Source organism: Mesitornis unicolor, unplaced genomic scaffold (assembly GCF_000695765.1).
Source record: "Mesitornis unicolor isolate BGI_N332 unplaced genomic scaffold, ASM69576v1 scaffold45143, whole genome shotgun sequence".
Lineage (NCBI taxonomy): Eukaryota > Metazoa > Chordata > Aves > Mesitornithiformes > Mesitornithidae > Mesitornis > Mesitornis unicolor.
In genome coordinates, this window is record NW_010177509.1 from 11,153 (window position 1) to 26,162 (window position 15,010).

At 48.6% G+C, this 15,010-nt stretch overlaps 1 protein-coding gene across 1 annotated transcript in view; it reads right to left on the reverse strand.

Moving 5' to 3' along the window:
* Positions 1-7,260: 7,260 nt before the first annotated feature.
* Positions 7,261-15,010, reverse strand: part of NOC4L (nucleolar complex associated 4 homolog (S. cerevisiae)) — a 7,921-nt gene continuing 171 nt past the window's right edge. Inside the window, exons 2-13 of the mRNA XM_010182111.1 lie at positions 14,660-14,767; positions 13,968-14,117; positions 13,294-13,393; positions 12,977-13,011; positions 12,824-12,874; positions 12,325-12,436; positions 11,628-11,688; positions 10,973-11,083; positions 9,512-9,675; positions 8,670-8,752; positions 7,674-7,787; positions 7,261-7,377 (exon numbers count right to left, since the gene is read on the reverse strand). Coding sequence (XP_010180413.1) covers positions 7,261-7,377; positions 7,674-7,787; positions 8,670-8,752; positions 9,512-9,675; positions 10,973-11,083; positions 11,628-11,688; positions 12,325-12,436; positions 12,824-12,874; positions 12,977-13,011; positions 13,294-13,393; positions 13,968-14,117; positions 14,660-14,767 — 1,206 coding nt within the window. The remainder of the gene's footprint in view (positions 7,378-7,673; positions 7,788-8,669; positions 8,753-9,511; positions 9,676-10,972; positions 11,084-11,627; positions 11,689-12,324; positions 12,437-12,823; positions 12,875-12,976; positions 13,012-13,293; positions 13,394-13,967; positions 14,118-14,659; positions 14,768-15,010) is intronic.

A 15,010-nucleotide genomic window follows, 5' to 3' on the forward strand; every position in this document is an offset into this window, starting at 1 on the left:
AGAGCCAAGCACCAGATCGGTGATATGAACTGAAAGAATAAATAGTAAATCAAAAGAAAAGTACCACCAGTTCTGTAAAGCAAGAGGATCTGTACGATTTGCGAGCCTGTACTGTGAGCCCATGTGTTGGGGACAAGTCACAGTGGAATTCTGGGCTGCTCACAAAGTGCAGGGGCACCTGTGCCCCCTCCCCTGTCCTTTACAGCTACAATCCTAGATCAGGGGTACCAGGAAAACCAGAGAGCTCCCAGCAGGGAGAAGGGATCTGTCCTCCCATTCTAGCAGCTCCTGCGCCCAGGGATGAGTCAATACCCATCACCTGCTAATGAACATGAGTCCTTTTTTTTAATATTTGGATGTAATAAAAGCCAAACAAAACCATGAAACATGCAACAAGTTATACATTCAAAGGAGGTCTTTTTTAAATACCGAACTGCAGCTGAACTGTAGTTATGGTTATTATATAGAAATAGACCTAAAACTATAATGTGGATCAACACATTTTATCACAGTCATTCAACAAAATACCAAGTACATGCAGCTTAGCTATTTCCTTACTATAGTTCTGAAAGATTTACCAGAATTTCAGCTTAATCTGGAATTGCTTTATGTAGTTATTTTAATCTCGCTTTATTTTATCACTGCTTGGAGTCCTATTATCAAAGTAAGATCATGTTTAGATATAGCAATGATGAATAGTGTTAGAAACAGCTATAACAGAAACAGAATCCAGCTCTGTTTTGCTATACGCAGTAGAAAACCATCAAGAGAGTCTTTATGATGCATTACAGAGTGATAAAGGCATAGTTCCAACTGGGTGGCTGGGAAGAGTGTTTAATTGGATGTTTTCTCCTCGTTATTTATCTGTATGAGCATCTCTCCCCAGACTGAAAGCCAGAGACCATGAGACTGTCTGCTCTGAGCCCATGGCTGAACAGCAGGCACTACCCTGATTTTTTAAGGACAAACCTGCACCAGAAGACCGTTCTCCCCTCATTTTCTCCTTAAGTGGGGCAGGGACTCTTTAATTGCAGCCAGCAACTCCTGCCACTCATCAGGAGAATGTGACTTTCACAAAAGATAGGATATTGATAGTGGATTAACCATAGCCTGGGCTCAGAGCTGGCCGGTAGACAGGGTACCAGTGTGACTGGTCTTGCCTTATGGTTTTTGGAGATGGAGTTGCTGCTTAGGCTGAGGGGACAGAGAGCCAGCCTGGCACTGAGGGCTGCAGCCTTTGCCCTGTCGGTGTTTTTTGGTTCACATGTGCTCTGACTGGTGCTTTGCCAGCCCAGTTCCTCAGTAAGGAATTCAGGGGAGCGTTAAAGACATCCAGTGCTCTACAACACAAACTTACATCTCATCTGCCAAGACACTAAAAACATACTCAAGTGCCATCCTGAATCAGAATATTTTCCTAAAATGGAACTGAAGATCTTTAGGGCATGGTTTAAAAACAAAAGGACGAGATGCCACGTGTGGTGACGTGGGGCAGTGTCAGGAGAAGGCTGTTCACACCGAGCAACGCAGCATCAGCGAGCAAAGTCTTCACTGATGCGGGCTTGGGCACAGCAACTGGTGACACACAAGTCACCCCGGCCACAGGAGGGTTGGAGCTGCCTTATCACAGCCTGGAAGTGCTGCACTGGAAGGAAAAGTCGGCACCGTTCATCCGAAGTGTGATCAACCTTCCCCTGCCTGCAACACCCACCCAGCAGGAGTCAAGGGGGGCACCAGCGCAGGCCACCCTGCAATCATCTCACACCAAAACGCAGCCTTTGCTCTCTGTGACTTTTCTCTCCCCCTCCTCAGCACCCTCGGTCCTGCAAAGGCGCCCAGCCCAGCACGACGGGACCAGTTCCTGGGGCAGGCCCAGCACAGGTCCCGCTAGGCCCAGGCCTCCCTGGGTTGCCGGGGGATCAGCACCGCGGCTGCGCACCCTCCCCGCCCGGCGGGCACGGGCATTCCCGAGGAGCAGAGGCTCCGGTTTAATCTGGCAGCGGGCGGGATCCGTGTCACCTTCCACAGAGACAAGTGTCAGGAGCCCGGGCACTGAGCAGAGCCGCCTGGCCCGGTCTGCACCGTCCTCTAGTGGCCACCGGCCCCGGTTCGCTGGCCCGGCTCTGGCCCCTGTCTTTTAGTTTCAAACTAGAGTTTTTTAATCTGTTTTCCTCTATGATAGCACATGCTGCTAGCTTCTAAAAGCAGAGGTTTCTTCCACAGTCTTATAACAAGAAGATAAGAGACCAGCAGTGGATGAAACTCCTGCACAGCAACCGTCACTGCCCAGCTCTGTGCAGAGCCCCCAGGGCTGCATTTCCCCTCAGACAGGCGATGAGCGCAGGGGAGCACAGCCAGGAGAACCCCCAGCTGCTTCCCGGGGCCTGGGTGCTGCAGACAGGACCACGCAGGATGGCTCCTAGCTTCGAGGGCCTGTGGGCCACAGCCTGGCAGACACCCCTGCTGCCTGCCCACAGGGCCGTCACCATGGTGGGACTTCACTTACTGCCTTCATCCCTCACCCTGGATCCCCTGTAAGTCTACTTGTGTGGCACAGCAGCACCTCTCAGCCGTTGCCCAGGACCTGATCTGGGCAGAGACCCAGCTCTTCACCAGCAGATGAGACTGAAGGCTTTCCACTTGGGAACTGCAGTTCCTCGTCATCAAGCCGCTGTTTCCAATGCCACCGCACATGGCACCTCCTGTCTCCAGCTGAGATAACCAGGGCGTAAACGCTCCCTCTCCCACTCTGCAGGAAACTGCTGTAGGCAAAAGGGATGTGATGATTCATTCACTTCCTGTCTCAGAGCCCAACACTTTCCCCAAGAGCAGCACAAAAGTGCACCTTGCCACCCACCTATATACTTGATAAAAGCTAAATACAGCCACCTGTGATTGATGCTTCTCCTCACATAAGCACTCCAGCCACAACCTGGATAATGCACAGCTTTATTAAAGCATCAATTATCTTCAACGCAAGTAGAGCTACATTAGCAGGACTGCAGTCTGCTCATTTTGATAAGGTAGCTCCGTTCATTCGTCATGAAAACGGGGGCACCAGCAGGCCATGGAGCCTGCAAGTTTTAACTCTGTTAGGATGGAGCTGGACTCAACCTCCCTATGCATGCACCACCAACCAGAGCATCCTGGTCGTCAAGGTTTGTTTCTGCAGCCCATGAGGAACCAGTGGTCATTGCTGGCAGATGTCCTCCAGCTGCAAAACAGCGTGTGAGTGCCCTGCATCCCAGTCCCCCCGACTGACAGCACCCCGGGTACCCTGTCAGAGCAGCCAGAGCTCCATCTCGCTGCGGGGTGAGTGACATTCCCAGACAGCTCAGGTTTTGCTCCACTTATGTGCATGGCTTAGAAAAAAAACACAGAATCTTTTCTAAGAAAATATTACAAAATTATGTAGCAGCATAGAAGATTACAGGAAAGCAATGAAGCTGGCCATGCGCTGATCCAACTGTGGGTGCCTTGCACCAGCTCTGGAGAGAAGCTCCCTGTTTCTCTCTCTTTTGGCTCTACCTATATGCTCCAGTTCTTTTTAGTGATGCAAGCGTGGCCCAGGGGCAGGGCTAAGAAACTGCAGAAAAGCAATTCTTTTTATTAACAGCCCTAAAATTCCCTTCATAAACTACACTAAGATAGACTCTTGGCTTATTAATAACAGTAAATCTCCAAGTCCACTAGACTTCAGTTAATGAATATTGATTATGATAGTGCTGGAGAAGGCTGGTGTCAGTCAAACTGAGATCCCGTACCTCTCTTTGTCTGAGCAGGGCTGTAAATTACCCCAAAGCTCATTTGTTTTTCTAAATGAGATAGTGGAGAATGCAGTGGTTATGGCTGCAGGGCAGCTTCCACTATCCTAGGGCCAGAAAACCATCTCAGTGCTAAAAGCAGCTGGTTTGAGGGGCTGGGCTTTGCTTCCTGGTTTTTGGGTTTTTTTTAAGCACTTGGTAGGCTGTGGACCTGGCCCTCTGGGAGCTGAGGCAGGATTTATCAGCAGTGTCCAGCTCCTGCAGGCTGAGAGGAGCTCATATGCAGTGCAGAGGAGCAGAGGTGGACTCCTGGGTGGTTGACAGGCAGGGGATGCGCATTGGGGGATGCAGCTCCTAAGACTCTTGAGGTATCTGAGCATACGGTGTGAAAAGCAAGTTATTTTACACACAGAAGCCCAGTTTCGTGGAGGGCCACTGCCAGCCTGCAGCCAAGCATCCTTATGTCCCCCTGTGCTGGAAGAGGAGCCCCCAGCTCAGGGCAAGCCTGCCCCAGGCCTTTGGCTGGCACGTGCACATCCCCATCTATTTATGGATGTAAATCTGCACTTCCCTCCATCCCCCAATTACTCTCTCAAAGGTAAGACTCTAAGCTGATTCACACACACACACAGTCACCTGGACCTTTGCCTCACAAGACCAATCTCATTGTGCTCCTGATGAGTGGCTCAGTCTTCTACCTTCAGGCTGGGATGACTTTGAATGCTCTTTAAATGAATGAGAGCTCAGGAAGATAAACCAAGGGCAGTCCATTGCAACACAGAGATCGTATTGCTATCTTCTGGTGGGGAATGAGGCACTGACGAGTGGGGCACGGGGCGGACCATGCTAATGTTTTCATACAGCTTTTATGCTCATTGAAATAACCCAAGAACAAAACCCAGCACTGCCCCCTCCCTCCTCCCCACATCTGATAAAAATCAAATAATAACAGGAGTGACTTATGCACTCCCTGCCTGGTACTTCAGTCTGCCCTTCCAGTTAACACACACTATGATTAAAGCATCTCTAATCTGCAGCCTGCGGAGCCCGGGAGAGCAGCGGCAGCCGCGGGTGTGCAGCCCGATAAGGGTTGTTCCCTCACTGCTGATGAAACTTTTCATAATGCTTATGTTTTTTTTCCCTGATGCCTCCCTAGTGAGGAGAGAGGGGTGCAAGTTTGAAGATCAAAGCTGGATGAAAGGCCAGGTGGGATGTTTTTCCAAGGATAGGCAGGAGCTTAAAGCTCTCTCCACCCAAGAGCTGGCTTAAGAGCGCTGCTTAGGCAAGTGCAGCAGGGGAGAGGGGGGATGAAGCATCTGCAAGACCTTTGGGGCTCGTCTAAGGAGCACCCAGGCCCCGTAAGCTCCTGAGCTGTCTGGGTTTGTCTTGTCTGCACCCCGCAGAGCGGGGCTGTGCCAGGGACATCATGAAGTAAGTGAGCACCAGGTCAGCTACACACGCTGCAAGGGCTACCAGCATTTCCAGCTCAGCACTGAAATACACCAAGATCTGAGAACACACTGTGTCAGCCCAACCCATCTGTGGGACCTGCACAGGCCAGGATGCTTAAAAAAATAAATCACATCCTGCTCTAATCAAGTCACCATTAATTACTTCGGATCCACGGCTGGTGAAACAGTGCAGACACCGGTGCCTTTGCAGTCTTCCACCTTGGACAAAGGAAAACCCCCATTTCCAATTCCCCTTCCAAGCACACTGCTATTTCAGCTGCTCCTCATTTGGCTCTGCCCCCAGGGCAGCACAGGCTGTGCCGCTGGGCAGAACCCGCTGCTTTGCACCGCTCCCCAGCCACTCAGTGTGCCCCGCGAGCGGGGTATCCCCGTGTGGTGCCAGCATACCCTGGGACAGATGCGCACAGCTCACACAGCCCTTAGGACGCCTTGCTGACAGACAGACTCTGCTCACCCGCAGTCCAGGCACAGGAACCCAACCAAAACCCCTCATTTCCAGCAGCGGGAGACCTTGACTGACCTCAAGCCCAAATGGTTTAATATTTGTGCACTGAAAAAGAAACCTGACACTCCCGAGTGTCACTATTGTGAAAGACAGGAATGACACTGCCCATCGGTAATTTCAGATAGATATTACTGAGCCAACCTGAGTAAAACAAGAAGATGCACAAGTATTCAGTACATGTATTTGTTCATTCACTTCAATATGAGAGATTATAAACCTAGATAACTTCTTTCAAAGGGGATTACATGGTCCTTATTAGCATCAGAGCACTTCAACATGTTTGTTGACATCAAGACAACTGAATGAAGGAAACGCAACACTCGGTGTCTCCAAGACAGTGCAGTTTTCCTTGGCTTAAACAGACTTGTCTGCCAGAAATGAGATTTCTTGGCCTCTGCTTTCTTGACTGTATTTTTCTCCTCCACAAAATATGATTTCAGAATGTGCAAGCAGACTTTAAAGTCTAACAAGACAAAAATAAACTGTTGAAAATTATTACAGAAAAAAAAGCCCTGAGTGAGTTTATCTGTGTTCTTAAAGAGGAGTTTATCTCAAACTTAAAACCTTGGGGGAAAAAAAACCCAAACCATCCGAAGGAATTTCTGCAAGATTTCTGGAACCACATGAAAAATCCAAATTAACAAAGCCACCCAGCACCAGTGGAGCAGGTAGAACTTGATTAGCACCTGGATACACACTGGCCACAGCTCCTGCAACGCTTGCAGACTGCGAGCAAAACTGTATTAAGCTGCTTATCATTGCGAAGCAAAAATCAAGGATTAGCCATCACTCCCACTGCACATCAGTTGGCCTCCCTGGCTACAGCAGTCTCCAGGATTACGCTGATCTCCAGAGCTCCTGAGCATTTTGAATTAAGGAACCTTACAGCACAAGATGGATGTACATTAAGAAACATCAGCAACACCTCATACAGAATTACTGAGCACCGAGTCGTTCATGACAAACCAGAGCTTTCAGTGCCTCCAGCGTGGGAGTATTAAGACAAGTTGATAGGATGCTAAACATCCCTCTGAAAACATGAGTTTAAAAGTGTATGTGAAAAAATATAATTGGGGTATCATCAGGTGTTTACAGCTGTGTATTGAAGTCACTTGTACAAACAGTTTGTGAGCTCTAGTGTAAAAGTAACACATCTGGAAAACAAGAGCAGTAGTCAGAGACCCCAGTTCCCCGCAGTCCCATCAACTGGCAGCACGATGGCCTGTCCATGCAGTCACCCCCCACAGCCAGCGCCAGCAGCTCTGCAGAAAAGGGCTGGGATCCCAGCGATGAACAGGTCCCAAAAACCTGCTGAGGGAAAATCCCTCCCGGGTATCAGGCAGCAGCACGCAAGCACCAGAAACAAAGGCAAGTCCATCCATGGGCAGTTGCGCCTCTTGAGCAGTCCAGCTCTTATCGCATGGAGACGCTTCAGGAGCAGAATTACCCTGCACAACACGAGCTTCGTGCGTGTCCCCAAGACCAGTCAGTTGTGCAGATGTGTTTGAAAGAGATCACATCAATCTAAACTGAAGTGCTCTGCAAAAATGTCGTTTTTCTTCCCAAACAAACCTCGTATTTGCTCAAACTCCAGGGGCACATCAGCAGCTGTTTTCTTTACTTCTTTATCGAAAAGCTACAAAGACAATAGAAGATATTGGCAAAACTCAGTACAAGCTTTTCACCCTGGCTGAGACCACTGCTCACTAACCTCTTAAAAGAGCCAGCAATAAACCTTTATATAAAGTCAGCCCTGTCACCACTGCTGCCTTATGCTGTTATTTAACAGGCAATTTCTCTGGCTCTGGGTAACCAAAAGTCAGCGCAGCCCCCTCCCCAGCAGTGAAGCTGCTAACAGGACATGGCTATGGCATCCAGAACCAGGCTCCTTTCCTCTGGTGCCAGTCATTCACACAGGCACAGTAACGCTACCTCATAAGCCGAGAGCTCCAGCAGCCGTGATATGTCATCCTCTATCTCAGACAGCGACTGGTTCAGGACAGCAGCTGCCTTGGCCACATCTGGGTGGTAATGGTTTTGTAGAGTCTGCAAAAGCAAGACAAATGGATGATCTAGTAAGTACAGGGTAACACACCATACGGCTTCCCACACAAATGTTCCCTGAAGATCTGATCAGCAACGGAGGAGACATCAAATTCTGGCAGAGGAGGCACGTTTGCTGTCCTGTGCTACTACAGAGCTGCAAGGGGTCCCGATTTCAGACAGCCAAAGGCCCCATCCGCCTGGTTCACATCCTGCTCCAGACAGACTCCTCCACAGGCCACGTCTACAATGCAGACCCCAATTCTGCCACCCCTCATAGCCCCAATGCCACATCCCAGCTCCTGCTCTTGGGCACCACTCTTGCTGCTGCTTCGGCCCCTTACACAAAATCTCTGTAGTATTTAGATGGAAATCCTGCCATTAAGGTTTCAGAGCCATCAGGAGTAATTGAACCAATTTCAGCCTTCATACCCCATCCCAGAAATGATCCAGATGAAAGGTGAATGTTACAATCTTCCCTAGCATTTTTAAACCCATTTCTGCAGGATGACCTAGCTGTACCCAATTTATTTCCATCAGTGCTCAGCAAGTTTCTCTCTCCCCTCCAAAGCCAAGAAAAAGCCTCATACATTTGCAGCTATTTAGCCTGTTTCAGCTGCTAACTGCACACTTCTCAGCTGCATGGTCACAAGCCACCTACTAATTAGCACGTACAATTTCTCGACTGTGTCAAAGCCTTTGTCTCTTATGCTAGGATAGAAAAGGATGCAGAATAAAAGATGAGCCAGAAACTCCTCTCATTTGCAAGACACACATCAGTAGGTTCCTCTAAGTGGGACTGCCCCCTGCCAACATCTGTTAAGGAAGAGGCGAGAATGGAAGAAGCCCATTCCAGCTGCAGATGTTCCTTGGTAGCTGACATACCTGGATCTCCCAGAGACAGCTCTCCAAAGCCCTGCTTTCAGATGGCTCCTCCTCCTCCATAATATATGGATCTTCTGACATAGCTAGGGATAGAGAGATACAGAGTTAAAACCTCCTGCGTGATGTAAACTACCCCAAAAGGAACAGAGGGACCCAGAGCAGTGCTGCAGCCAGAGCTGCCCCATCCCAAAACATTCAGGATCCAGGAACAAGCTGGCTCATCCCGACATGACTCAAAGGCATTGTCTGCAGCACTACAGAATCCTATTACTGTTAGGGCGCATAGGAGGTAGGGCACAAAGAACTAGAACAGTCTGATGCAAAGGGCATCTCGGGCAGCTTTGGTCACAACGGACACTCAGCACTGGTCACTTAAATCAAAGAGAGATGAAATAAAATCTTAAGAAGCTGCTGAGGCCCCAGTGGGGCCACCTATACAAAAACACTACAGATTGAGACAGAGTAAGAGGTCTCTGGTTTCTGCATTCATTTTCTTCTCGTTTCTTGAAGTGAACAAGACAAGCTCAGCGTCTGGTACATCACCCCCAGTCCTTTAGCATTTGTAAGTTGTAAGCATCTGGGCGGGTGTGCTAGGCTTAAAGCAGCCTTCTCCCAGGGAATCACAAGGCAGGGGACACAACCATGAGGTGCACGGTCAGAAAGGAGCAAGGCAGCCAGAACTTGCAGGAGCAGCCTGCTGGCTGTCCACAAACTCCACGCACAGAGGGATCCTCCTACACCTCAGAACTGGGGCTATGGTCTCGCCTCCTCCTTCACGTGAATCTGCTCTCTCCGTTGCTAAAAGTGTAACACAAAACTCCCCTGCCCACCTTTTCTCTTACCTTCTGGCCCACTGGGTCTGTGCACTAGCACTTTGCAGGCAGGGTGCCTGCGGAAGAGATTGCAGATGAAGGGAATGACCATGAGCAGAGCCTCGGGAGGAGCCGTCAGGGCCAGCCGGGAAAGGCGCTTTATAAACGCTGCCACCAGGTATGCTGGCAAGTGGCTGTTGGAAAGGAGACAGAGGAAAACAGCGTGAAACAGCCCTAGCAAGGGAGCCAGCAGCCTCACCGATCCAAACAGCCTGTCAGGGTAAAGATCAGCAGTGCTCTTCAGATTTTTTGGGCTACACTGTAAAGAGAAGCTGCAAGAATCCTGGTTTCAAGCAGCAATACAGGGTCTTGTGCACTCCCTGGAACAAATCTGGGGGCATTTCCATTCGATGCATGAATAATCTCAAATCACCCTGCGGTTCAATCCAGATGCATGGCACCACTCCAGGCCCTTGCTGCAGCCAAGCACAGCTCTTGTACGTGGTCATTCACACGGCAGCCTTTATTCAGTCATTTTATAAACTTCTGAGTGCCTGGCCAGGCGACCTTAATTACATTCTTCTAGCGTCATTTTGTGGGTATAATTAATACGTGGGCCACGGCGTTAAATTTACGTAATACTTCCAGGACTAAAGCGGTGCAGCTGCTAATGGGAACATAAAGCTGCTGTAATGCAAACGTGCAGGAGTCCTTTTTTATGGTAAAAATGCAAATTTCTAGCAGCAGTCAGCTCATCTGGGCACTTTCTTCAGGTCAGAAGAGTGGGGATGGAAGATGGTAATTTTCAGCCCTAGAGCTCCCTACACCCGTGAGGCTCAGCAAACCCACCCCACAGGACCCCATCTGTCGTATCTCACTGCTCTCTGCAAAACACACCATGGATACAAGGGGTTTGATATTAAGTGCCTAATGGCACTGTAAAGAGTTACTCTTGGCTTATTTTACAACATATGACAGCAACTGTATGACCAGCTGCTTATCTGGTTTCTCCCCTGTGTACAACGAATTGTCAGGATCAAGACAGACTGTCAAACACTTTATGCTTCAGTGTTGTATGTCTGCAAAAGGTCATCCATTTATCAACAGCTTTATGATCTATAAAAAGCCTGCAAATGTTGCTTTTCCATATTCATAAAGACAGACGGAAAAATCATCACTTCCAGCCAAAGTGTAACACAGATCAAAACACAGCCATAGCCATTTGCAGATCAAACTCTGCTAACTAACTGCGTTTTCACTTCCTGAAGTTAGATAGCTGTATGGTGGATCTTCAGAATCAGCACATGAAAAGTTACACAACACTACAGTAACGCTCTTGGATTCAGTTTTCTCGGTAAAAACGAACCTAATCCAGTAGGCACACTGAACACATTACATCCAGACATGTGGGGGACTGTTCAAGAACAGCCTCTAGCCAACAGAAAAGCAGGAGGGAAATATGTGGACATAGGTAATAGAGATGCTACTTACGATGAAGACAAAAACAGATCGGCCAAATGGAAAAAGCGGGCTCGGTACTTGACGTGATATATTGAAGGGTCTAGAAGGCTGTACAGCTTTTTGTAAAAGTCGGGATATTCCCTGTTGAAAGGAAAAAGAAAACATCCATAGCTGGTGAGCAATGTACAGTGGGACTACGCTGAGTCTAAACGTTTCTGTGCTTTCCCTGCAGACTACCCCAGACCACTGTGCTCTGCTCAGCTTTCCTCGGTGTCTCTCCACAGCCACCACTTGAAAGCCAGCTGTAAGGTGGATTTATGGCTCTTACAGTGCCCAGCCATTTCCAGGATGTGAAGCTACATCCATGGACTGCAAATGGTACAGGATCCAGCAAAAGGCAGACCAAAGACTACGGCCTCCCTGTGTAACCAGATCAATAGAAATCGATTTTCAAGTGCTGAGCAACCACAGTCTGCAGAAGAGGATATTTAGGCTCAGCTAAAAAAAGGTCGGACTATCGAAAGAGCTCAGCATCCAAACAGCCGAGTCTCTTGTGCAGCCTTTGGCTTTCTCCTGAGGGAATTTTACAGCCTGAAGGTGCGGAAAATCCATTTCAGTTCCTTTTACATAAAGATACAAGTGCAAAAACCCACATTTCTTTAAACAAGGGGCTCTTTTCACTTACAGATTATGCTGATGTATCAGAATAAATAATCCATTTAAGGCTAGAAGGCTGATTGCTCCACCTGTAAGGAAGCACACAGGTATCAATACAATACAAAAATAAGTATCAGCTACTACTTGTTTCTATTATAAAAACCTCCCACAGAGAACACAAAACCAAGGAGTACCTGAAATTTTAGCCAGCATGATGGCTGTAAGGTAACACAGCTTCCCCTAAAACCACTCAGGGGCTCCTCAGTCACTTAGAGAGGTTAAGCTGTGGTTCAGAAGAGCAGGCTCCGAGGACTGAGACACAAATGTGCTGCTCTGATTCCCCAGGGCCACACTGGGGAGGCAAAGGTCTGCTCAGAAAGGGCATTTCTGTGGGAATCTGCACATCCCAAGTTCAGATGCAGCCCAGGTATCAGCACTGCTGGCTGTGATCTATATTTAAAAAGAAGTCACTCCAGCACTCTACTCTTCCAAAAGCCTTAAATAGGATCTTCCTTACATACAAGCAGCAACAACACTGATAAACACAGGTAAAAGCATCTCGCTTTCAGGGACAACAGAGCTCACCCTAGTTCCTTTGCTTCACCCAGCCAAGAACACATCCATTTCATCATCCAGGCTGTGGTGCTGGGTCCAGCAGCCCTCCCAAGTCCAAACGTACCACGCTGCAGAGGCTCCCAAAGGACAAAGAGCCTGTTTTCACTCACCTATGCCATAGGCCACTGTCAAGAAGTCTATCATGAGAGTGGGTTCATTCATGTAGGGCAGGATGGAGTCGTGCAGAATGACAAGGACCTTTTTGTAAAGACCCGTGGGCAGCTGTGAAGGACAAAACTGTACAGTGAAACTATCGCTGCGGGGAGGAATCTGAGCAAAACAGGGCTCAAAAAGGCAACACACAGGCAAAGAACAACACTGGAGGGCTTACAGCAACAGCTCCCAAAAGGGAGTGTTTACAAGTGACAGCCGACAGTTAAGTGCTTTCAAAGCCAGTGCTCAAAACTAAAAGTGCCATTAAAGCTCAGAGGGGAACGCTGGGGGAGTGGGAAGTCACCAGCAAAAACGATTGGGAACCTCCAACTGCAGCTCTGCCCGTAAGGAGTGATCTGCAGCATAACAACCAGGAACTCCGTGCCAGGACAACCCCAGCCTCCAACCACCAGCAGCTGGAAAGCAATGCAGATGGGAGGCAGAAGCAGCACTCACCTTGTGCTTCAAAAAGCACAGCCACATTTTTTCAAACGCCTGCTTGTGTGCCTAAAATGGAATTGCAAGCAGCGAGTTAAACACACCGGTGTAGATAACGCTCGGTTTTAAGTAGATGAAATCTCAGCTCTGAAGCACCAAATGAACAGTTACCTGCAGCTTTGACACTTTCAACTCCTCCCAGTTATCTAAGAAGAAAGGGAAAACAGACACTGAACTTAAAGTGGAAGCTTACAAAAATAACACGACCCTTTTTTACTTAGTCCTCTGCTACCCTAAAAATTTGGGCTGGAGTCCTTGTGTTGACAGACCCCTCTGTATACTGAGAAACGTGGATTTGTAACAGTTTAGAATCACTGCCATCACAGAAGCAGGCATTTTTCAGTAGCAAACAATAATAAAGTCTTTACACAACAGAAATCTTAAACCTGCCTTTTTCATACACAGTTCATCACATGGAACTTACTAACCTTGCTTCACCAAAAATTTGGCCATGTCAGACTCTTTGTTCGGCATGTTAATGGGCGAGATGAGGGAAAACACATTCTGCTGGTAAAACGGCGGCGGCCTCTGAGAAAAAACAACACATAATCAAGCATGAAGCAAGCTGCACCACAGAGAACAAGATGCTGGACTTCAATGTTACGCCATTTCCCAAGTGCTGAACGCATTTAGGAAAGAGAAAGGAAAGAAGAAATGCTGATGGCTGATCTACATACTGGCGTATTCTCTATTGCTGCCTCGTCCTGGAGCATTGCTTGTTTGCCTGTCACAAAACCTGAGCTAAACCTCTGAAGTAATTCTGGTTTAACAAAGCTGGTGGATCCAGCTGAAGAAAAGACTGTTGTGCACCAGAGAGAACGGCATTGAAAGTTCTGTGAGTGCCACTGGAGCTGCAGAGGTTTGTGCAGAGCAGGAGCTAGAGCCCAGCCAGGTTTTGCAAGAACAACAGCACGCACATCTCAAACTCGTTCCAATTTCAGACTGGAGGCAGTCTTACCATAGCTGACATACAATGTGAGCAAGAAACAACACAAACCAAACTCCAATCCCTTCATGTGCGCTCTCTCCGTACCCCACCAGTCCCTCCCTGCCCCACACACAAGATACACATGACAGACCCATGTCACCAGTAACAATTCACCTCTTTTGTCTTCTGCATGACTTGTCCAATGCTCTCAGTGACCGCCTTTATGACAAAGTACCGAATGTCATCGTACTCCATATATTCTTGAAAGCGAGAGATCAGGAGTGAAGCGTCCTCGTTCAAGGGAAGCAAGCCATCAACAACCACCTAAGAGAAGATTCGTGAAGGAAAGCAGCAAGTCAGTCTCTTACAGCACTGGAGCAGACACCAAGCCCTGGGACGGCCAAGGGCAGCCCCCTGCCTTTCTGAACGGCAGCCAGCATAAGTGTGTGCTGCTTGCCCCAGAGAAATGGTCACAAGCCATTTTGACGAGCCCTCCTGATCTCAACGGGCCACTTCTATCAAAGACAACGTCATTTAGAAATGATATGGTGGCTAAACCAGGGGCAGGACCTTCTCTCTCATCTCCCAGTCCCTGCAAGTGAGGCCAGGGACTCCCGAAAGCCACCCAAAACTGGTACCCCGTAAGCACCCAAGAACCAAGCTCAAACCTGTACAAGGTCATCTGCTCCCACCCTGCAGGCACCACCTCAACAGGGACAGAAGCTCAATGTCTTGGTGCTCTCTCTAGACCCCCACCCTCCCTTCCCACTGAAAACCTCCCAGCTTGAGCTTTTAGTCCTGGAGAAGATGAGCACAAGACGTCGCATGTGCCATCAGATGAAGAACCATTCAGTTTTGCAGCTTACCTTAAGGAGTTCACGAGGAAAAGTTAAACTCCCTTTCCACTCTACTTTGATCAAAGGATATTTTGCCTCCAACTCGACAAACTTCATGAGGGTGCAGAGTGACGACTCCTTTAAAAAAAACCAAAAACAGAATAAAACCCACCTGAACAACAGCAGGGGTCAGACCCAAAGGAGGCAGCATCCAAAGGAGGAAGAATGGCCCAAGTTGTTCTTCACCGAGAAAGCTGCGTGCCCGCTGCTGGCAGGCTGGTGAGCAGAGGTGAGCCAGAGCACCAGCAGTGTCTTACAGCACTGCCTGCTCTCCCACACTGAAACGTCTGAGTGATAAACACTTCTGCACCGCGATGGACC